The 25,173-nt window shown below is 42.0% G+C and overlaps 1 protein-coding gene across 1 annotated transcript in view; it reads left to right on the top strand.

Moving 5' to 3' along the window:
* LOC132825857 (solute carrier organic anion transporter family member 4C1-like) overlaps positions 1-25,173 on the top strand; it is a 169,368-nt gene that overhangs the window by 76,066 nt on the left and 68,129 nt on the right. Inside the window, exon 5 of the mRNA XM_060841427.1 lies at positions 545-666. Within this exon, the coding sequence (XP_060697410.1) occupies positions 545-666 (122 nt within the window). The remainder of the gene's footprint in view (positions 1-544; positions 667-25,173) is intronic.

Below are 25,173 nucleotides of genomic sequence, written 5' to 3'. Positions count from 1 at the left end.
GAGGTTCATGAGGTTGATTCTGGAATTGAGAGAGTTGCCTTATGAGGAGAGATTGAGTAGACTGGGTCTGTATTCATTGCGATTTAGAAAAATCAGGTGGGGATCTTATAGGAACACATAAAATCATGAAAAAAATAGGTAGGTTGGAACCAAGGACATTGTTTCTACTGGTGGGTGAAACTAGAATTAGGGTCCATAGCCTCGCAATAAGGGGGAGCAGATTTAGGAGTTGAGGAGGAGTTCTTCACCCAAAGAGTTGTGAATCTGTGGAATTCCCTACTCAGTGAAGCAATTGAGGCTACCTCGCTGAATGTTTTTAAGGCAAAGATAGATGGATTTTTGAACATTAAAGGAATTAAGGGTTATGGTAAGTGGGGCTGAGTGCACAAAATGATCAGCCATGATCTTATTGAATGGCGGTGCAGGTTTGATGAGCCAGATGGCTGACTCCTGCTCATATTTCTTATGTTCTTATGCTCTTATAATGTAAAATTGTGACATTATCATGAAGTTTTGATGATAAGAGCTTGAATTTAATTTTTAGAATTCCTTTGATGCCAGATGACCCTCGATGGCTTGGTGCTTGGTGGATCGGATTTCTTCTGTGCTGGATACTGGCCTGGTGTCTAGTTGTACCCCTGTCTTGCTTCCCAAAGCACTTACCAGGTATATCTCATGGCTAATTGATTTCAAACATGAAAAATATCTGTTCACTGTAAGTCAAAACTGTCTGAAATCAATTGCGAAGTGTTACCCACCTATATGTTATTATGAGGTGTGCATTAGATTGGGCATTGAAAAACACAAAAGAACATGATGGAAAGAGTGATCAAATAGTCTAGAACTTGGATAATTGAGTTTAAAACCATATTATTCGCTTATACATCTGTGTAGATTCAGTTTATAGAATTAAATGGTGTAGTGGACAGCGAAGCGCCTTACCTCAATGTACAACAGAACCTTGATCAGACTGGCGGATGGGCCAGGAAGTGGCAGATGGAGTTTAATTTAGATAAATGTGAGGTGCTGCATTTTGGAAAGGCAAATCAGAGCAGGACTTTTACACTTAATGGTAAGGTCCTGGGGCATGTTGCTGAACAGTGAGACTTTGGAGTGCAGGTTCATTGTTCCTTGAAAGGTGGACAGGGTAGTGAAGAAGGCACTTAGTATGCTTGCCTTTATTGGTCAATGCATTGAGTATCGGAGTCAGTATGTCATGTTGTAGCTGTACAGGACATTGGTTAAGCCATGTTTGGAATACTGCGTCTCATTCTGGTCTCCCTGCTAAATTAAAGATGTGAAACTTGAAATGGTTCAGAAGTGATTTGCAAGGATGTTGTCTGCGTTGGAAAGTTTGCGTTGTAGGGAGAGCCTGAAAAGCCTGGGGCTATTTTCCCTGGAGCGTCAGAAGCTAAGGAGTGACCTTAGAGTTTATATATAGAGGTTTATAAAATCACGGGTGGCATAGACAGGGTGAATAGCTAAGGTCTTTACCCCAGGATGGAGAGTCCAAAACTAGAGAGCATAGATTTAAGGTGAGACAAGAAAGATTTGAAGGGACCTAAGGGGCAACATTTTCACGCTGGCGGTGTGTGTACGGAATGAGCTGCCAGAGGAAGTGGTGGAGGCTGGTACAATTACAGTATTTAAAAGGCATCTGGATGGGTCTATAAATAGGAAGGCTTTAGAGGGATATGAGCCAAATGCTGGTAAATGGGACTTGATTAATTTAGATTATCTGGTCGACCTGGAGGAGTTGGACCAAAGCATCTGTTTCTGTGCTGTACATCTCTATGACTCCATGTCCTTTGTTCAATAGGAAAGTGACCTATTATTGATTGTATTGACTTCACATTTTTTTGAGCTTCATGATGCAAGTGATATATTTTGATGTTGTGATCTGCCTGGTTGAATAGTGAAATGTGTACAAAATGTGATGTCTGGTTTGATATGATCTGTTAAAGCATTTGAACGGGAGAGCTCAGTTCCAATTGATAAAGGTGATGGGCAATGGAGATGTTGTGAATTTATTAGTGGGTGATACCAATAGTACATCTGGTAAAATGATATTTGATGATAAACTCTGACCTTGCTGACTCACATGGATCATTCAACTTCCTTCTATGTTGCACTCATGTTTTCCTTGTTGGCATTTTTTTGGTATGTCTTCCCACTGTCTCTTGAATATATATCAACAATTCCTCCATCATCTCTTTACTTTAGTTCTTCCAAAATCTCTGGTGCAACATCAAAAATCTCAATGCTAGCTCTTTACCACAGACAGGTTTCGTTGAATCTTTCATAGCACACTTGAAAAGATACTCATATTCAACAGCCGCAAATTAATTCCTCTTTACGAGCAGCAGAGTGGCTTTAAATAACACTAGGCAATTATGCTAATAGGCCTCTTGCTGACTCATGCAATCAATGAACAGTGTACATAGCACCAGTTGCATGCAGCAATCAACTTCCTACACTGCAGTCGTCGAATGCAGGTTAATTGCACATGCCGGTCCCTGTGCCCATTATCCAATTTAACCCTCACTATCCTAACTAAGTGTTCAGCTTTCATTGTCTAAACTTGACCTTGATCCTCTGCTGGTTTCATTTCATTTAATGTCTTCAATTGCTTATTACAATTATCCAAAATATTTTGAAACTGTGCCGATGGGCTCATCATACATGCTAATTTAGTTACACTTCTGGTTGTTGCTACAGGAGGATATTATTAAATTGAAGGGTTCAGAGAAGATTTACCAGGATGTTGCTGGAAATAAAGGGTTTGAGTTTTAAAAGTAGGCTGAATAAATTGGGATTTATTTCACTCAAACGTAGGAGGTTGAGGGGTGACCTTATAGAGGTTTACAAAAACATGAGGACATAGATAAGGTGAATAGCAAGGATATTTTCCCTAGGATGGGGAGTTCAAAACTAGGTAGCATATTTTTAAAGTGAAAGGAGAAAGTTTTACAAAGGACATGAGGGACAACTTTTGAAAAGAAAATCAGAAAGTGGTTTGTGTGTGGAATGTACTGTTAGAGGAATTGGTGAACACAGGTACAGTTACAACATTTAAAAGGTTTGGAGAAATATAGGCCATATGCAGGCAAATGGGACTAGTTGTTGGGGAACATGGTTGGCATGGACTAGAGTCATGGAGTTGTGCAGCACTAAACAGACACTTCGGTCCAACTCGTCCATGCAGACCAGTTATCCTTGATTAATCTCATTATTTGGCCCATATCCCTCTAAACCCTTCCTGTTCATATACCCATTCAGGTGACTTTTAAATGTTGCAATTGTACCAGCCTCCACCACTTCCTTTGGCAGCTCATTCCATACATGCACCACTCTCTGCATGAGAAAGTTGCCCCTTAGGTCCCTTATAAATCTTTCTTGTCTCACACTAAACCTATGCCCTCTAGTCTTGGGGAAAAGACTTGGCTATTCACCCTATCCATTCCCGTAATGTTGTAGTTGTGTTCCAGCAAGGCCTTGCTTAATAGAAAATCGCTTAGTAGAAATAATGGAGCCTATGGGAAAAGTGGGGTTAGGGACAGACCAGCAAAAATTATCACTCATAATTGCTCAAAAATCACCCAAAAATCTAACACAAAGTATAGCACAGCCTGAATGAAGGTTAAAATCATATTTATGAACAAAACTAAAGTAAATTTAGCACAGTACAGTTAAAAAAAATGTAAGAAAGCTGCTCTTGGTACAGTGGCTCTCACAGAAGGCTGCTCTGTTAGCAGCTGGCATCGGTATATGTGCAAAATAGACTGGAGATTTCGGTGTGTACGTCAGCACATGTGCAAAACGAAGCACGCAAACTGATCCCTGCTAGAATTGCGCTATTGCCAACAGGGGTAAGGGTTCTCCAAAATACCTTTCCCTAATTCTTCAGCGATATTATAGCCAAATTGCGCTGCCAAAACACGTGTTATCCAGAAATTATCTCTACCATAAACCTTTATAAGGTCACCCCTCAGCCTCTGAGGCTCCAGGGAAAATAGCCTCAGCCTATTCGGCTTTTCATATCGCTCAAACCATCCAACCCTTGTAACATACTTGTAAATATTTTCTGAACCCTTTCATGTTTTACAACATTCTTCCTACAGCTGGGAGACCAGAATTGGATGCAGTATTCCAAACGTGGCCTAACCAATGCCCTGTACAGCTGCAACATGACATACCAACTCTTATACTTAGTGCACTGACCAATAAAGGCAGGCATAGCAAAAAACCTTCTTCACAACCTCTTTACCTACAGTTCCACTAGTTAGACCGAAGGGAATGTTTGCATACTGCATGACTCTAAAGTGTGTCCCTCATTGGTTTTTGACATTAATAATGAGGAATCATCATCCTGATATTAATAATGTATAATCTTATGAGATGTATTTTTGCCTAAGGTGCCACGAGAAATAAAATTTCTTTGGAGCACAGATTTGTTTAAATGCTTACTGCCACTTAGCAACTTAAGAAATGAATCGTGCACTGTTACATTGTTACATTATTAGCAAGGATATGAAGAATTGATTTCAAGTTCACCATTAATCAGTTTAACATTAAAAGAATAATTGCTGAATAGGTAGGGTTTTGTACATAGCTTATGGGCATATGTCTCAGTAACCAGAAATAAATGTAGCAGAGAGGATGCAGTCCAACCAGAGCACTGTACGGTTGCATTATTACTTATTTCAACTGATACTTTAATTGTTTTGGTTATTCAGTTAAACATTCTGCAACTAATCCACAGCCTCATGGTGCAGCATATTTCATACTCTACCATTACCACCGAGCCAGGGGACCAATCCTGGTTCGAAGAGGAGTGCAGGAGACCAGGCTAGTTACAGCACCAGGTTTACCCATAAGGCAGGTGTCAACCTAGTGAAGCTACAACACAAGAGTACTTGCCTCCCAAACAGCTTAAGCAGAAAGTGTTAGACAGAGTTAAGTGATCTCTCAACCAACTGACAGCCAAGCTCTGCAATCCTGCCACATCTAAACCCAAAGGGCGGTGGACAATTAAACAACTTGCTGGATGTGGACATTCCACAAAAAAAACCATAGAATCAAAGAGGGGAGAGTCCAACTCATCAGTGGAAAACGCTAAAGCATTTGTAACAATCTACAGCAAGAAATGTCGATTGGATCATCCATCTTGGCTACTCCAGAGATCTCCAGCGTCACGATTCTTAGGCTACTTCACTTTGCTCCACATGATATCAAGAAACCGCTGGAAACACAAGATATTGCACAATTCTGTCAATAGTACATAAGATGTGTGTTCCAGAATGTGCTGTGTCCTTAGCCAAGCTCCTCCGATGTGACTACGATACTGGTTGTTGCACAACAATTATCGCAGTTCGAGAACATCTGTGCAGGAATTTATCAAGGTTGTGTTCTAGGCCCTCCCATCTTCAGTTGTTTCATCAATGTCTTTCCCTCCATCATAAGGTGTTCACTGACAATGCACAACGTTCAGCCATTTATTTTGTCTCAGGTACTGAGGCAGTGCATGTCCAAACATAGCAAGACCTGGTCAATATCCAGGCTTGGATTGAAAAATGACAAGTGACTATAATGCCACATAAGTGCCAGACAATGACTATCTCCGGCAAGAGAGAATCTCTTGCCCTTTGACATTCGCTGAATCCTCCAATATCAACATTGTTGGGGTTATCATTGCTCAGAAACTGAACTGGACTAAACATATAAATACAGTGCATACAAGAGTAGTTCAGAGCAAGAAATCCTGCTGTAAGTAACTCACCTTCTCAAAGCCTATTCATCATCAATAAAGGACATGTCAGAAGTCTGATGGAATACTCCCCACTTGCCTGGCTGAGTGCAGCTCCAATAATAGTGAAGACATTTGACATCGTCTAGGACAAAGCAGCCAGCTTGATTGGCAGTACATCCACAAATATTCACTCCTTTCACACTGACATTCAGTAATAGCAGTGTTTACCATCTACAAGGTACAAAAATTCTCCGAGGCTCCTTAGCGCCTTCTAAATCCAAAACTGCTACCACCCAGAATAACAAGAGTTTCAGATCCACGGGAACACCACCACTTGCAAGTTTCCTCTAACCAGTCTCCATTCTCAAAGATATTATTTTTCTTCACTGTTACTGGCTCAAAATCCTGGAACTTCCTGTGTAATGGCATTGTGAATCAACCTACAGCACTTGGACTGCAGTGATTCGAGAAGGCAGCTCACCACCATCTTCTCGAGGGATTACAAATGGGCAACAAATCGAGCCCAGCCAGCAGTACCCGCATCTAGTGAATGAATAACAAAATAATATTATTTGGGCCTTGACGATTACTGTGCCAGGTTAGGCAGGTGTATTGATTGTCAAGTCTACTATAATAGCACCTTTCACTTTGTCCTCAGCTATTTTCCATTTACCCACAGTTGTGCTACTGTGTATTAAAAGAAAATTATTTGGCACATGGTGGCATATTAAAATCCCACTTCAATTACATAGTCATCGAGTTATTCACCATAGAAACAGACCCTTCATACCAGCTTGTCCACGCCAAGCAGAAATGCTAATTTGATCTCGTCCCATGTGTCAACATTTGGCCCACATCCTCTGAACCCTTCCTATCCATGCACCTTTCCAGATACCTTTTAAATGTTGTGATTGTACCTGCTCTCTACTACTTCCTCTGGCAGCTCATTTCATACACACACCAACCTCTGATGAAAAAGCTGCCCCATAGGTCCTTTTTAAATCCTTCCCCTCTTATCTAAAACCTGTGCCCTCTAGTTTTGGACTCACCTACCCTGAGGAAAAGACCTTGGCTAGTTACCCTATCCATGCCCTTCACGATTTTATAAACCTCTATAATGTCACCCCGTTCTTCGAAATCAGAAAAATATGTCTTGACTGCATTGTATTTAAGAAATGGAGTTCAAAAAATTAAGTAACTTAATGTATACATTTTTAAGGGAGTGGTAGTGCCTGGAATCACATATCAATTTGAGACATTAATGGTTGTCTGGAAAGCAGCTCTTTATGGGTAGGAGGTTGAATTGCTGTGGTTCAGCCAAATCCTCTATGACACCATTTATAAGGATCTCCCTTAATATTGGCAGAAACAATATTAATCCACCTGTCTTTGGGTCCTTGGCTTTCTTGGCCTCCAAATTGCCCCGATGGAGCCCATCCACCTGGAGGGCAGTACGTCACACGTAGAGTATTATTAGAGATTAGAAAGCTAGATTCCCTACTGAAACAGAATAGAGGGAGCTTTGGGTAAAGCATATTCCCATTTCAGAAAGAATATCAGAAAGAAGTGTAGGATTTTCAAGACTTTTATCACTTGAATCCTTCTGAACCAGGATGACTTTTATGAGCCTGTGAGTTGAATTCATGTGGCATTCTGACGAAAACAGAACTTGACATATATTGTTTGCCCTTCTCACAGCTATGAATTTTGATAGTTAGTGTAATCACAATGGTACAATGGTTAAACAAATATAAGAATCTGATTATCTGGTTTTATTAAACAGTGAAATGGACTATATGCTGGAAATCTGAAATCAAAACAAATCACTGGGGAAGCTCAGCTGGTCTGATAGCACCTGTGGTGAGAAAGCAGAATTAACATTTTTTTACAATGACCCTTCTGCAGACCCTTCCTAAGAGTTACTGAACTCGAAATGCTAACTCTGCTTTCTCTCCACAGGTACTGCCAGGACTGCTGAGTTTCTCCAGCAATTTCTATTGTTATGTCTGCCAATATTAAGGGAGATCTAGAAATTACACTTAAGAACTTATAAGTCTCACCTTGATGGAAAACACAAACTACTTTTGGTGTACAATTTTTTTCTGTCACATTTTATGATACTTTCACTTTGGGACAAAACTTAAAATGTTTGAACTGGTGCAAGCTTGTTCACATTGAGAAGAATATTTTCACCTGTTGTATGTGGGAAGTTTATTTGGTCATCCAATTTTCTGAAATGCCAGTGAATTCACACTGACAATAATCTGTTCTGCTTTTTCTGCTTCTAAGTTTACTGCTAATTATAGTACATCCAGAAGAAATGGACCTTACTTATGGCAGCTGGGGTTTGCTTACACTGATATTCATAAACCAGACCTTTGTGCGAAGCTAGGGAAGAGATTACTGGGCCCCATGTTGAGATATTTGCATCATCGACAGCCGCAGGTGAGGTGCCAGAAGACTGAAGGGTAGCTAATGTGGTGCCATTATTTAAGAAAGGTGATAAGGAAAAGCCAGGGAACTAAAGACGGGTGAGCCTGACATCACTGAAGGGTAGGTTGGAAGTGATTCTGGGTGATAGGATTTACATGCATTTGATTTTGAATTTTAATTTGAATTTGCTTTAGTCAAATGTACTCAAATGAATACAATGACAAGTTTATAGCTTGCCACTTACAGCGCCATCTTATGTACAAAGGTGCCAAAGTACACCTTCCTCAGTTACAAGATTAGTTACAGTGTAACAATGTCACCAACATATGGCATCATCTTAGGTAGATAGTACTTAGGTACAATCTTTAGTTACAGAACAGGGAAATGGAAAAGAAAAAGAAATGCTACATTGCAGATGTACACAATGTAATCATAGGTCATGAAAGCAAGAAGCAAAGTTCTTGAGGGCTCGTTGCAGCAGGCCAGTGCAGGGAGCCTCCACGTGGTCTGAACGCTGGCTCCTGCCACGCACTGCACTGGGCCATTGCCACTGCCACTATGCTCCCCACTGGGTCACTGCCATTACGCTCCACACTGGGTCACTACTGCTACACTCTCCACTGGACCACTGCCACTATGCTCCTCACTGGGCTATTGACTTCCACTCTCCACTGAGTCACTACCAGTATACTCTCCACTAGGCCACTGACACTATGCTCCGCACGAGGCCACTACCACTATATTCCGCACTAGGTCACTGCAACTATGCTCCACACTGTGTCACTGCCACTATGCTCTGCACTAGGTCACTGCCACTACACTCCGCACTGGGTCACTGTCACTACACTCCGCACTGGGTCACTGCCACTACACTCTGCACTGGGTCACTGCCACTACACTCCGCACTGGGTCACTGCCACTACACTCCGCACTGGGTCATGGCCATTATACTCCACACTGGGTCACTGCCGCTACACTCCACTGGGCCACTGCCATTACGCTTCACACTGGGTTTCTGCTGCTATACTCTCCACTGGGCCACTGCCACTATGGTCCGCACTGGGCTGCTGCCACTATGCTCCTCACTGAGTGACTGCCGCTATACTTCAAGGATAGTAGTGGGAAGTTGTGTGTGGAGGCGGAGGAGATTGGAGAGACATTAAATCAGTACTTTTCATCAGTATTCACTCAGGAACAGGACACTGTTGCTGATGTGAATATGGAATCACAAATAATTAGAATGGATGCCCTGGAAATATGCAGGGAAGAGGTTTTGGGAATATTGGAAAGGATGAATATAGATAAGTCTCCTGGGCCTGATGGCATTTACCCCAGGATCCTATGGGAAGCTAGGGAGGAGATAGCAGAGCCATTGGCCTGGATTTTTATGTCGTCATTGTCAACGGGAATAGTACCAGAGGACTGGAGGATAGCGAATGTGGTCCCATTGTTCAAGAAAGGGAGTAGGGATAGCCCTAGTAACTATAGGCCAGTGAGTCTGACTTCAGTGGTGGGCAAAGTCTTAGAGAGAATGGTAAGGGATAAGATTTATGAACATCTGGGTAGGAATAACGTGATCAGGGATAGCCAGCATGGTTTTGTGAAGGGCAGGTCGTGCCTCACAAACCTTATTGAGTTCTTTGAGAAGGTGACTAAGGAAGTGGACGAGGGTAAAGCAGTAGATGTTGTGTATATGGATTTTAGTAAGGCGTTCGATAAGGTTCCCCATGGTAGGCTAATGCTAAAACTTCGGAGGTATGGCATTGAGGATACATTAGAGGTTTGGATTAGGAATTGGCTGGCTGGAAGGAGACAGAGGGTAGTAGTTGATGGATTATGTTCATCTTGGAGCGCAGTTACTAGCGGTGTACCACAAGGATCTGTTTTGGGACCATTGCTTTTTGTTATCTTTATAAATGATCTAGAGGAAGGACTTGAAAGCTGGGTAAGCAAGTTTGCGGATGACACAAAAGTCGGTGGAGTTGTGGATAGTGAGGAAGGAAGTGGTAGGTTACAGCGGGATATAGATAAGTTGCAGAGCTGGGCGGAAATGTGGCAAATGGAATTCAATGTAGCTAAGTGCGAAGTCGTTCACTTTGGTAGGAATAACAAGATGATGGATTACTGGGCTAATGGTAGGCTACTTGGTAGTGTGGATGAGCAGAGGGATCTTGGTGTCCATGTACACAGATCTCTGAAAGTTGCCACCCAGGTAAATAGTGCTGTGAGGAAGGCATATGGTGTACTGGGCTTTATTGGCAGAGGAATTGAGTTCCGGAGTCCTGAGGTCATGTTGCAGTTGTATAAGACTCTGGTGAGGCCTCATCTGGAGTATTGTGTGCAGTTTTGGTCGCCATACTATAGGAAGGATGTGGAAGCTTTAGAACGAGTGCAGAGGAGGTTTACCAGGATGTTGCCTGGAATGGTAGGAAAATCTTATGAGGAAAGGCTGAGGCACTTGGGGCTGTTCTCATTGGAGAAGAGAAGGTTTAGGGGAGATCTGATAGAAGTGTATAAGATGATTAGGGGTTTAGATAGGGTAGATACTAAGAACCTTTTACCGCTAATGGAGTCAGGTGTTACTAGGGGACATAGCTTTAAATTAAGGGGTGGTAGGTATAGGACAGATGTTAGGGGTAGATTCTTCACACAGCGGGTTGTGAGTTCATGGAATGCCCTGCCCGTATCAGTGGTGAACTCTCCTTCTTTATGATCATTTAAGCGGGCATTGGATAGGCATTTGGAAGTTATTGGGCTAGTATAGGTTAGGTAGGATTCGGTCGGCGCAACATCGAGGGCCGAAGGGCCTGTACTGCGCTGTATCCTTCTATGTTCTATGTTCTATGTTCTATGTTCTATACTCTCCACTGGGCCATTACGCTCCACAGTGGGCCGCTGACCCGCTTCGCACCGGGCTGCTGGATGCTGGTGCCTCAGCTTCGGACCATTGACCCCATTTCACAGGCCAGGGGTAGGGGGCTGGGTCCAGGTGTCTGAGGCAGAGAGAGGGGAGGAAAGATGGGAAAAAAAGGTAAAGAACGGGTGGAAACGCAAGTTCCACCTTAGGATATTATGTGGCTTGAAGGGAAATTTGCAGGTGGTGGTTTTCCCATATTCTGGCTGCCTTTGTCTTTCTAGGTTGTAAAGGTCATGGGTTTGGAGTGTTACATCAAAGGATCCCTGGTGTGTTGCTGCATCAATGGTGAAAGGAGGGAATGTTTACGGCAGTGAATAGAATGCCAATCTGTGGGCTACTTTTTCCTGGATGACGTGCACTATCTTAAGTTGCTGGAAATGCATTAATCCATGCGAGTGGGGTGTGTTCCATCACAGTTCTGACGTGTGCTTATAGATATGGACAGGTTTTAGAGAGTCTGGAGGTGAGTTATTTGCTGTGGAATTCCTGGCCTTTGACCTGTTCTTCTGGTCACCGTATTTATCTTACTAGTCTGATTTACATTCTGACCAATAGTAACTTCTGCAAATGTTTGATAGTGAGTGGGTTAGTGATAGTGATCCCATTAAATATCAAGGGCAGAAGATTAGATTTTCTCCTGTTGGAGATGGCTGTTACCTGTCATTTGTGGGCGTGAATGTTACTTGCTACTTCTGAGGCCAAACCTGGATATTGTCCAGGTCATATTACAAAGTGGAGATGGACTGCTTCAACATCAAAGAGTTGCAAATGCTGCTGAACATTGTGCCATTGTCAGCATCCATCCTCATTTCTGACCTTATGCTGGATTGAACATGAATGATGAAGCAGCTGAAGATGGTTGGGCCAAGGAACCAATACTAAGAAACTCCTGCCTCCTCCATTTTCTGGGATTGAAATGATTGATTTCCAACAACCACAGCCATCTAACTTTGTGCTAGATATGAAACCAGTGGAGAGTTTTCCTCCTCCTTCCCACTAACTTCAATTATGCAAGGGTTCCTTGATGATACAGTAAGTCTGTCTTGATGTCAAGAACTGGCAGTCTCACCTCATGTCTGGAATTCAACCTATTGGTCCATGTTTGGAACAAGGCGACAGGGTGGCACGGTGGCACAGTGGTTAGCACTGCTGCCTCATAGCGCCTGAGACCCGGGTTCAATTCCCGACTCAGGCGACAGACTGTGTGGAGTTTGCACGTTCTCCCCGTGTCTGCGTGGGTTTCCTCCGGGTGCTCCGGTTTCCTCCCACAGTCCAAAGATGTGTGGGTCAGGTGAATTGGCCATGCTAAATTGCCCATAGTGTTAGGTAAGGGGTAAATGTAGGGGTATGGGTGGGTTGCGTTTCGGCGGGTTGGTGTGGACTTGTTGGGCCGAAGGGCCTGTTTCCCCACTGTAAGTAATCTAATCTAATGAGATCAGGAGGTGAGTGGCCCTGGCTATCTGAAAGCATAAAATTAAAAGTTGAAGAGTGAGATTCCCCTGCAGGCAGCATGGATCTTGCAGTTGCAAGCTTAGTTAAAGATATAGTTTTTTTTACAGGTTTTATAGTTATTATATTTCACTAATGTAAGATTTCATTCATTTTGTGTCATTAACGTGTGAAAATAACAAACAAACCAAACAAAGACGGATTTTTTCTAACGGACTTTTTCTTTAAACGAGCTTTTCAAGGCCTGTGGTGAATGGCTGAGATTATTCTTATTCTAACTTTGGAAGCTAAAAAAGACCATATGTGTCTTAAAAGTTTTTTTTAACATTGCAAAAGTTTTACTTTGAAAAACTGAACAGCTTTCTTTAAAATAAAGAGTTGATTTTGTTCTGGAGAATCCTGCACGTGGCCAGCTGTGGAGAAGAAGGTTTTATTCGAGAAATTTATTGAAGAGGAGTCTTTTTTTTAATTCACTTAATCAGCAAAGTGGTTGATTTTAATAATTTTTATATGTTTGATATATATATATAGCATTTTTTCCATTTCAACATTATTTTCTGTAGGTAATGAAAGGTAGTTTATTTTATATATAAGTTGTCTTTTAGGCTTAATGTTATTAAGACCATATATGAAGTACAGAGTGAAATGGTTAGTAGATTTAGGCAAGTTATTACACAGCAGGATCAGTCAGATAGTTGGGTGACTGTCAGAAAAGGTAAGAAGATAGTTCAAAAGTTTCCACTGGCTAATCCTCTATTAAATAGATGTTCAATTTTCTGAACTTTTGAAGGGGATAGTCTCTCCAAGGAAAATGGAAGGGGTAGTCAATTATTAGACACTTAGAATGATTCTTTTGTTAAGCAGTGTTTGACAAAATTTAATAGAATTATTGTTATAGGGCATTGTCCTGCCAGAGGCATAGAAGGAAATTCTGTGGCAGTGAGCATAAATTTAACATGGTTTGTTGCTTCCCTGGTGCTAGGTTTAAGGACATTTCTAAATGTTTCAAACATATTGTTAAAGTTGAGATTGAGAAACCAGAAATTATTGTACACATTGGTAGGAATGACCAATTTTTAGGGAAAAGTTGAAAGCAATACATAGTGAATTTAAGTGGTTAGGTAGAAGATTAAAAAAGTAGAACCTTAAAAATAGTAATTTCTAGTTTTCTCCCAATCCCAAACTCAAACAAGGGAGGGAACTAAAAGATAAGGAAGATAACTCAATGGCTGAAGAGCTGGTGTATTGTTCAGGGATTCAGGTTTTTGGACAATTGAGATATCTTTTGGGATAGAAAAGACCTGTTCAAAAGCAATAGGTAACCTGAACTTGCTTGTTCTATTAAAGGAGACTTTATACTGATGAGGGGAGTGGAGGAATTCTAAGTGGCAGTGTAAATAAAAGGATTGATCGGGAAGGTTCTGAATGTGAAGAGAGTGCATCAATTAGAGAAGAAAGACAAGAGAGAGCCAGAGTATGTAGTAACTCTGAAAAACTAAATTGCTTTTATTTCAATGCAAGGGTCTTACAGGAAGGCTGATGAACTCAGGGCATTTTTAAGAACATGGGATTGGGATGCCATAGCTATTACAGAAACTTGGTTGGGAGATGAATAAGACTGGCATCTCAATGTTCTGGATTTTAGATTCTATAGGAAGGATAGGAAAGGAGACAAGAAAGGAGGGGGAGTGTTGTTTTTGATTAAAGAATACATTACTGCTATAACTGGAGAAGATATTTCTGAAAAGTCATCCAGTTAAAATATATGGGTAGAAATTACAACTAAGAAAGGAAATATCACTTTAATGAGATTGTACTATTGGCCCCTCAAAAGTGAGAGGGAAATTGAGAAACAGTTATGTTGAGAGATCTCAGATACATGTAAGCATAATAAGGTTGTAATAATGGGGATTTTAATTTTCCAAACATAGGCTGGGGCTACCATAGTGTCAAAGGTTTGAATGGTGAAGAAGTTGTCAAATGTATTCCAGAAAAATTTCTTTCTCAATATGTGGGTGCTCTTTACCAGAGAAGGATCATGTCAGATAACTGAAGTAAAAGTGGGGGAATACTTTGGGTCTAGTGATCATAATTCTATTAGTTTCAAAATGGTTATGGAAAAGGATAAGCCATCTATAAAAATTAAAGTTTTTAATTGGAGTAAAGCAAATTTTAATGGTATGAGACAAAAACTTTCAAAAGTTGATTGGAGTAGACTGATCACAGGTAAAAGGACATCTGACAAATGGGAGGCATTCAAGAATGTGATGACAAGAGTTCAGTGGCATTTTGTTCATGTTAGAGGAAGAGTAAGGCTGCTAAGATGAAGGAACAATGAATGAATAAAGTTATTGAGGTTCTAGTCAAGAATGAAAGAGAGCCTTATTTTAGATAAATAGAACTTAGCTCAACTGAATCTCTTAATCAAATAAAGTGTGTAGGGCACACATAAGAAAGAAATCAAAAGTGCAAAGAGGGGACATGAGATAGTATTGGCAGATAAGATTAAGCATAATCCAAGAGATTCTACAAATACATTAAGAGCAAGAAGATAATTGGAGAGAAGTAGGATCAAGGAGATCATCATTGTGTTGAACCCAAGGAGATGGAAGAGATACTAAAATGAATATTTCACATCAGTTTTTGTGGAGAAAGAAATGGAGCTAAGAGAATGCAGAGAAATAATATTTGTTTCAAAACAGTTCACAGAAGAGAAGGTTTGGGAGGTCTTAGAGAATATAAGGATGGATTAATCTCCGGGATCTAATATAACATATCTATCCCAGAATGTTGTGGGAAATAAGGGAGGAAATTGCAAGACCTCTTACAGAAATATGTACATCATCTATAACTACAGGTGAAGTACCTGATGATTGGAGGGTGGCTAATATCTCAGAATCCCTGCAATGTGGAAACAAATCATTTAACCCAACAAGTCCACGTCGACCCACTGAAGAGTAACCCACCCATACTCCTACCCTATCGCTCAACATTTACCCTTGACTAAAGCATCTAATCTACACATCCCTGAACACTATGGGCAATTTAGCATGGCCAATTCACCTAACTTGCACATCTTTGGATTGTGGGAGGAAAGTGGAGCACCCGGAAGAAACCCACACGGACACAGGGAGAATGCACAGATTCCACACAGACAGTCATCCGAGGCTGGAATCGAAACTGGCGCTGTGAGGCAGCAGTACTAACCACTGAGCCACCGTGCCATTGCTTAAGAAAGGTTGTAAAGAGAAACCAGGGAACTATATACCTGTGATTCTAACCTCGATTGTGGGTAAATTGTTGGAAGTGATTAAAAAGATAGGATATATGGACCTTTGGAGAGGCAAAAATTGATTAGGAATAGTCAGTCAGCATGGTTTTATGCTAGTAAAATCATGTCTTACAAACTTGATTGAGTTTTTTGAGCAAGTTACCAAAGAAATCATGATAGCAGCGCATTAGACATTGTTTATTTGGATTTTAATAAAGCCTTTGACAAGGTTCTGCATGGTAAACTAATTAGTAAAGTTAGGCCACATCAGATTCAAAGTGAGCTTGTCAATTGGATACATAATTGGCTTAATGGCAGGTGACAAGAAGTGGTGATGCAGGATAGCTTTTCTGACTGGAGGCCTGTCACCAGCAGTATTCCACAGGGATTGGGTTATGGGTCCTCTTTTGTTTGTCGTTTGCATAAATGATTTGGATGAGAATATATGGTTAGTCATTTTGCAGATGACACCAAATTACTGGTATACTAGCTAGTGAAGAAGGTTTTCTAAGGTTACAAAGGGATCTTGATCAAATGGGTCAGTGGGCTGAAAAATGGAAGATGGAGGTCAATCTGAATAACTGTGAGGTATTGCATTTTGGTACAACAAACAAGGCTCAGGCTTGTACAATGAATGGTAGGGCCCTGAGTAGTGGTGAAGAACAAAGGGACCTATGGGTTCAGGTACATATAGACAGGGTGGTTAAACAGGCATTTGGCATGCTAATCTTACTCAGTCCTTGGAGTATAGGAGTTGGGAAGTCGTGTTGACATTGTACAGGACATTGGTGAGGCCTTTTCTGGAATACTGGTTGCCCAGTTAAAGGGAGAATATTATAAAGCCAGAAAGGGTTCAGAAGAGATTTCCCAGGATGTTGTCGGGTATGGAAGGTTTGATTTATAAAGGAAGTCTGGACAGATTGGGTCTTTTTTCATTGGAGCATGGGAGGTTGAGAGGCAATCTGATAGAGGTTTATAAAATAATGAGAGGTATAGATAGAGTTAATGGTAGTTGTCTTTTCCCGAGGATGGGGGTATTTCAAAACTGCTGGGCACATATTTAAGATGAGAGGAGAGAGATTTAAAAAAGACAAAAGAGACAATTTTTTTACGCAGAGGGTGGTTCACATATAGAATGAACTTCCTTAGAAAATGGTTAATGCGAGTACAATTGCAACATTTAAAAGGCATTTGGATAGATACATGAACAGGAAAGATTCTTTGGGGTCCTGAAGGGAGAGGGCGACCAGCCTCAAGTCATTGTCCCTGTAGGTACCAACGACATAGGTAGAAAGAGGGATAGGGATGTAAGGCAGGATTTCAGTGAGCTCGGGTGGAAGCTGAGAGCTAGAACAAACAAAGTTGTTATCTCTGGTTTGTTACCCATGCCACGTAACAGCGAGGTAAGGAATAGAGAGAGATATCAGCTGAACATGTGGCTGCAAGCTTGGTGCAGAAGGGAGGGTTTCAGGTACTTGGATAATTGGGGCTCATTCTGGGGTAGGTGGGACCTGTACAAACAGGATGGTCTTCACTTGAACCAGAGGGGTACCATTATCCTGGGTGGGAAATTTGCTGGTGCTATTCGGGTGGATTTAAACTAGCTCAGCAGGGGGATGGGAGCCTGAGGTGTAGTTGCAGTGCACAGGAGGATGAGAGTAGGAAGGACAGGGACAGGAATTCAGGGTCACGGGAATGTGCTAGCAGACAGTAAATTGGTTTGAATTGTGGCTACTTCAACGCCAGAAGTATCCGAAATAAGGTAGATGAGCTTGCAGCATGGATACGTACCTGGGACTTTGATGTTGTAGCCATTTCGGAGATATGGATAGAGTAAGGTGAGGAATGAATGTTGCAGGTTCCAGGATTTGGATCTTTCATTAAAAACAGGCAAGGCAGTAAAAGAGGGGAAGGCATGGTCTTGTAAGTCAAGGATCGTATAACGGTGGCTGAGAGAACTTTTGATGAGGACTCGTCTACTGAGGTAGTGTGGGCTAAGGTTAGAAAAAGGGGAGGAGAGGTCACAGTGCTTGGTGTTTTTTATAAGCCTCCACAGAGTTCGAGGGAGGTGGAAGAGATGATTAGCAAAATTATTCTGAGTAGGAGTGAAAGGAACAGGGTGGTCATTATGGAGGACTTTAACTTCCCCAACATTGACTGGAAATGTTATAGCTCTAGTGCGTCGGATGGATCAGTTTTTTACAATGTGTACAGGAGGGTTTCCTGACACAGTATGTCGAAGGGCCGACAAGAGGGGAGGCCACACTGGATCTGGTGCTTGGTAATGAACCAGGCCAGGGGTGTTTGATTTAGTTGTATGTGAGCACTTTGGAGAGAGTGACCATAATGTGTTTAGTTTAATGATGGAAAGGGATAGTACATTCCATAGGTCAAGAGTTATCAATGGGCAAGGGCAATTATAATGCGATTAGGCAAGAATTTGGATGCATAGAATGGGGTAGCAAAATGCAGGGGATGCAGACAATGGAAATGTGGAGCTGGTTTAAGGAACAGATATTGCATGTCCTTGATAGGTATGTCCCTGTCAGGCAGGGGGGAAGTGATAAGGCAAGGGAACCGTGGTTTACTACAGAAATGGTATCCCTTGTTAAGAAGAAGAAGGAGGCTTTTGTGTTGATGAGGCAAGATGGTACAGATGAGGCAAAGAAAGGATTTAAAGAGAGAATTAAAAAAGCAAAGAGGGGACATGAGCAGTCTTTAGCAAATAGAATAACGGAGAACCCTAAAGCTTTCTATAGGTATGTGAGGAATAAAAGGATGATTAGGGTAGGAATAGGGCCAATCAAAGACAGAAGTGGGAAGTTGAGTGTGGGCCCTGTGGAAATCGGAGAAGTGCTAAATGAACATTTCTCATCGGTGTTCACTCAGGAAAAGGAAAATATTGTAAAGGAGAAGAATGAGATACGAGATATTATACTATAAACGATCAAGGTTTGTTAAGCACAGGTGTTATCAATTCTAGAAGGAGTGAAAGTAGACAAGTCCCCTGGGCCGGATGGGATTTATCCGAGGATTCTCTGGGAAGCTAGGGAGGAGATAGCAGAGCCTTTGGCTTTGATATTTGAGTTGTCATTGTCTACAGATTTAGTACCTGAGGACTGGAGGATTGCAAATGTTGTGCCCTTGTTCAAGAAGGGCAGCAGAGATGACCCAGGTAATTATAGACCAATGAGCCTTACTTCTGTTGTAGGAAAGGTTTTGGAAAGGATTATAAGAGATAAAATTTATAATCATCTAGCTAGCAACAATTTGATTCCAGATAGTCAACATGGTTTTGTCAAGGGCAGGTTGTGTCTCACAAAACTCATTGAGTTTTTTGAGAAGGTGACCAAGCATGTAGATGAGGATAGGGCAGTTAATGTGGCATACATGGACTTCAGTGAAGCCTTTGATAAGGTTCCACAAGGTAGGCTGATGGAGAAAATGCATGGGCATGGAATTATGGGTGGTTTAGCAGTTTGGATTAGAAACTGGCTTTCTGATAGAAGGCAGCAAGTGGTGGTTGATGGAAAATATTCAGACTGGAGTCCAGTTACTAGTAGTGTGCCACAAGGATCTGTTTTGGGACTACTGCTGTTTGCCATTTTTATAAATGACTTAGACGCAGGCACAGGTGGATGGATTAATAAATTTGCAAATGACACTAAAGTCGGTGGAGTAGTGGACAGTTTGGAAGAATGTTACAGGTTGCAGGGGGACTTGGATAAACTGCAGAATTGGGCTGAGAGATGGCAAATGAAGTTCAATGCAGCTAAATGTGAGGTGATGCACTTTGGGAAGAATAGCAGGAAGGCAGAATACTGGTTCAATGGAAAGATTCTTGCCAGTGTGGATGTGCAGAGGGATCTTGAAGTCCATGTATATAGATCTCTGAAAGTTGCCACCCAGATGGATAGTGCTGTTCAGAGGGCATACAGTGTGTTAGGTTTCATTGGTAGAGGGATTGAGTTCCGGAATTGCAACATCATGCTGCAACTATATAAAACGGCCACACTTGGAATATTGTGTACAGTTCTGGTCGCCCTATTACAGGAAGCATTGGAAAAGGTGTAGAGGAGATTTTCCAGGATGTTGCTTGGTCTGGAGGGAAGGTCTTATGAGGAAAGGCGGAGAGACTTGGGTCTATTCTCATTGGAAAGAAGAAGGCTAAGGGGGTATTTGATAGAGGCATACAAGATGATCAAAGGATTAGATAGGGTAGACAGTGAAAGACTTTTTCCTAGGATGTACGAGCTTGTACGAGAGGGCATAACTACAAATTGAGGGGTGATGGACTTAAGACAGATGTCAGTGGCAGGCTCTTTACGCAGAGAGTGGTAAGGGCGTGCAATGCCCTACCTGCTAATTTAGTCAACCTAGCCACATTAGGAAGATTTAAACAATCCATAGATCAGCACATGGATGATTTTGGGATAGTGTAGGTGGGTGAGCTGAAAATAGTTCACAGGTTGGCGCAACATCGAGGGCTGAAGGTCCTGTTCTGCGCTCTGTTGTTCTATGTTCTATGTTTGGAGGGATATGGGCCAGGAAGCAGGCAGTGGAACAAGCTTAATTTGGGATTATGATAGGCAGAGACTGGTTGGACTGAAGGGTCTGTTTCTGTGCTGTATGCCTCTGTGACTCAGCTAAGTATACCAAACGCCTTCTTCACTCTCCTATCTACCTGTGACTCTACTTTCAAGGAGCTATGAACCTGCAGCCCAAGGTCTCTTTGTTCAGCAACACTCCCTGGTACCTTACCATTAAGTGTATAAGTCCTGCTCTGCTTTGCTTTTCCTAAATGCAGCATTTCGCAAGGATGTTGCCACGTTTGGAGGTTTTGAGCTCTAGGGAGAGGCTGAATAGGCTGGGGCTGTTTTCCCTGGAGCGTCAGAGGCTGTGAGGTGACCTTATAGGTGTGTATAAAATCATGAGGGGCATGATAGGATAAATAGACAACGGCTTTTCCCTGGAGTGGTGGAGTCCAGAACTAGAGGGCATAGGTTTAGCGTGAGGGGAAAGATATAAAAGACACCTAAGGGGCAACTTTTTCCACAGGGTGGTGTGTGTATGGAATGAGCTGCCAAAGAAAGTGATGGAGGCTGGAACAATTGCAACATTTAAAAGATATTTGGATGGGTATATGAATAGAAAGAGTTTCGAGAAATATGGACCAAGTGATGACAAGTGGGAATACATTAGGTTAGGATATTTAGTCGGCATGGACGAGTCTGTTTCCATGCTGTACATCTCTGACTCTCTGATTCTAAACAAAAGGTCCATCGTCCCCTTCTCTAATTCCTGAAAAGCTACTGATCTCTCATTTAAATACATTTTCTCTCCCTTCTCTCCCCCTGTTGACCCCCATGACTCAGCCCAAGAGTTCATTCTTGTCCTGATACTCCAATTCTTTCTGTTCAGTTACAGCTGTGATATTCAGCAGATATTCTTTTTTGATTCCACTTTCCCCGAAGAGGACAGACTGCCTTTCAGAGCCTGGACACTCTTTGGTTACTGTTTAGTGTACAGCCAGTTAGCAGTGGGGATTGTGCTGGACTATTTTCAACTGAGGGGACCTTCAATAGATTGCTCAATAGACAGACCAAATCATACATTAAAACTCCTGTGCTCAAATTAATTTTTAACTCATTCACTTTAATGTTATTATTACTATATTAAAACTCTGGAAGGTCAAAGTAAAATATGTAGATGGCTATATTCAGCATTGCTGAAAATATTTAGAAGGATGCTTCCATTTGAAGTGGTATATAAATACCTTAACAATTAACCCCGGGAGATTCAAGATGGCGGCGACCCAGCAATTCTGAGTCTGTAGTGCTCTGCCTAAGACTCTGGCAAGTTGGGCACCCACCTTCACCATACCTTTTAAATCATTTAAAATAGCTTTTGCCCATCATACTTAGTCATTTTACATCAAAATTGAACAGTTTGGTTTGTTCTTAAAATGACTAAGGGCAAAAATTCCCAAAATTCGCAACAGGCAGGGACCCCTCCCCCACCCCCTCCAGCAGCAGCAGAGATGTCCGTGGCCGCCTCGGGGGACTCTCCTGTAGAGGCGAGCCTGATCTCCACGATCAACAAGCTGCAGGAGAGGATCGCGCCTTCATTGAAGAATCCAGGACCAGCTGGGAGTCGTGCTGCAGAAGCGTGACCGAGAAATTGAAAATCTCGAACAATGAGTCAGAGGGGCAGAGCAAAAGGCCGCGCCCTTGGGAACTGCTGCCGAGTCAGCCATGGGCCAGGTCTGGGCTCTCGAGCACTGAGTCAGGACCTTGGAAGAGCACATCGACGACCTCAATAGTCAGGGTTGTCAAAAAAATATTCGGTTGCTGGACCTTTCCGAATGGGATGGGGAAGGCCAGCTCACAGTTTCTTTGGAGCAATGGCTCCCTCAGATATTAAAGTTGGAGTCTGGACCAGGCCAGGTGTGAGTGGAGTGGGTCCACCGGGTTGCTAAACGCAGGCCTGGGCCGGACCAGTGCCCCCGCCCGGTTCTGTTCTGGCTCCAACTTATAAAGAGAAGCAGATGCTCCTGGAAGCCTCCAGAGTCCTGGGGAAGGATCCCCAGGCCATGATGCACAAGGGTTCCAAGATTATGTTATTCAAGGATTTTTCTCCAGCCGTGGTCCGCAAGAGGAGGGCATTCGATGAAGTGAAGAAGCGCCTATGAGACCTAAATATCCAATATTCCTTTCGTTACCGAGCAACGCTGCACTTCAGCCACAAAGGATCCATATACAACTTTGGATCACCGAAGGTTAAGGAATTTTTGAAGTCTCTTATATAGACTGTAAGATTCAAACCTTATGGATAATGATTTTATTTCAACTCCCCTCACACCCGGTTTACCCTTTCTTTTCTTTTCCATCCCTTTTTTGTTCATTACCTTTTCTGGGGGGCAGGGAAGGGGGCTTATTTGTTATTCACTATGTGATTTACTTTTTTACAGGCCATGCGGCTTATTTGATTTGTGTGTGTGTGTGTGTGTGTTGGGGGGGGGGGCGGTGGTTTGGGAGCGGGGGGGATGGGAGGGGGGAGTTGTTTTGCCCTACCTTTTTCTTAGAGTGGAGTTCTCTTCTTCTGTCATCTTACTTCGCTTTCTAATAATTGCTGGGATTGTAACTTCGTAGTTTTATATATTTATATTTTGTATTATGCTTGCTAAACGCACCTAGGTGTTGGTGTTGTGGGGGAAGGTGGTGGATCACTCACTTTTAACTTTGGTTTTAGAGAACACTTGAATTTGTCTACTCCATTTTATAATGTCTGGTATGAGGGCAGGGCACTAGTTGGGGGGGGTTGTTATTGATAAGTAGTTACACCCCCTGGGAGCAAGGGGGTAAATCTCCTTTCAAATGTGTTTTATATTTTTTTTACTTAGGAATAGTTTTAATTGTGTTGATGTAAAGGTCTTAAAGAATTTTTGTTTTTGTGAATTTTCCATGGTCTTTACTCAGGTGTTTTTGGTGGGGTTCTTCTTCCTGGGGGGTCTCGGGCTTGCCTGGACGATCATGGCTAGCTATTTGCTGAGGTGGTGATCCTGGAATGTCAAGGGGAGTAATTCACCAATCAAAAGGAAGAAGATATTATCAAACCTCAAAAGGGTTGATATAGCTCTCTTACAGGAGAACATCTACTTGACAAAAAGCACTTAAAATTACAACAGGGTGGATTTGACCAGGCCTTTTTCTCATCTTTTAGTTCAAAAAGTAGGGGAGTAATAATTCTCATTCAGAAGAATCTTCCTTTCAAAATCTTAAGCCAGATAAAAGATGAATCTGGACAGTATATACTGATCAAAGCCCTAATAAATGGAGAGGGGTGTGGGATTTTGAATCTTCATTGCCTCCTGGGATACCTCTTCAAATTTATAACAGAAGCACTCTCCAAGTTGATGACTTTTGGGGCCCGCCATACAATTATAGGAGGAGATTTTAATTGTATTATGGACTCAGAGACAGATAGGATACCCAAGAGTACTATGGGTATATCTCTTAGATCTAGACAATTGGTGGATCTGAATAAGGAGTTAGGGCTAGTAGATGTGTAGTGGCGCCTTCACCCCCAGGGCAGAGACTTTACTTTCTACTGTAACCCACACAAGTGTCATATTAGAATTGATATGTTTTTTGCTCCCTCAACCCTTTTAAATTCCATATTGTTCTGCAAAATAGGTAATATAGCAATCTCTGATCGTGCCGCAGTATATATGGAAGTTAAGACTAGGGACAATAGGACAGGCTCCCGACATTGGCGTATTCTCAAGAATTCAAAACCTTTTTGAAAATTAATTCAGGTACAGCCAGTAACCCCTCGACGATGTGGGAGACCATTAAGGCTTATGTGTGAGGTTTGATCATCTCATATTCTGTGATCCAGAAAAGACAAAAGGGAGAAAAACAGTGCCTACTCGAGGCTCTCTTGAAGGCAACTGAGATAGCGGATGTTGATAGGCCCTCTATTACTAAGCTACAAAGGATCACAGCCCTTTGGACAGCCTTGAATACCGCACTTACCCAAAGAGCAAAGAGGGAAATATTATTTGCAAAGCAAAGACTATATGAATATGGCGACAAACTTGGCAGATACCTAGCATTTCTTGCTAGGACAGAAAAGGCTCCTCAAGCTATCATGTCCATTCGGGAAAGTGCTGGTACTCTGACTTGTGATTGTAAAAGGATCAATACAGCCTTTAGAAAGGTCTATTTTGAACTGTATAAATTGCAGGACTGTGAGGATAGAATTAAGAAGATGGAGTCCTTCTTTAAAAACTTGGCCTTTCCAGATTCAATCTTGGAGCAGATGTCGATCCTGAATGCTCCCCTGATAACCCAGGAAGTACCCGATGCAAGTAGACAGCTTCAGAGTGGCAAAGCACCTGGACCAGATGGAGTCCAGTTTGAATTTTACAAAGAATTCATAGGGGAAGTGGCTGGTCCACTCATGGACATGTATAATTACTCATATAGTCAGGGCTGCCTCCCGCCTTCATTGAGAGAAGCAAATATTTCTCTCAAAAAAGGAAAGGCCCCAGAAGATCGCTCATCCATATAGACCAATATCCTTGCTAAATGTAGATTTTAAAATCCTTTCTAAAACGTTAGCATTAAGATTGGAGAGGGTCTTACCATATATCATAAAAGAGGACCAGATAGGGTTTATCAAGGGCCGTAGATCATCTAACAACGTTAGAAGGATCTTAAATGTGATACAAGCCTGTCAACAGGAAAGAATACCAGGGATAGTTGTCTCCTTGGATGCAGAGAAGGCATTTGACCTGGTTGAATGGTCATATCTTTTTTACGCTCTGGAAAGGTTCAGTGTTGAAGAGGT

This window comes from Hemiscyllium ocellatum, chromosome 2, assembly GCF_020745735.1.
Source record: "Hemiscyllium ocellatum isolate sHemOce1 chromosome 2, sHemOce1.pat.X.cur, whole genome shotgun sequence".
NCBI lineage: Eukaryota > Metazoa > Chordata > Chondrichthyes > Orectolobiformes > Hemiscylliidae > Hemiscyllium > Hemiscyllium ocellatum.
The sequence above is the reverse complement of the archived record's forward strand: the minus strand, read 5'-3'. Positions and strand labels throughout refer to the sequence as shown.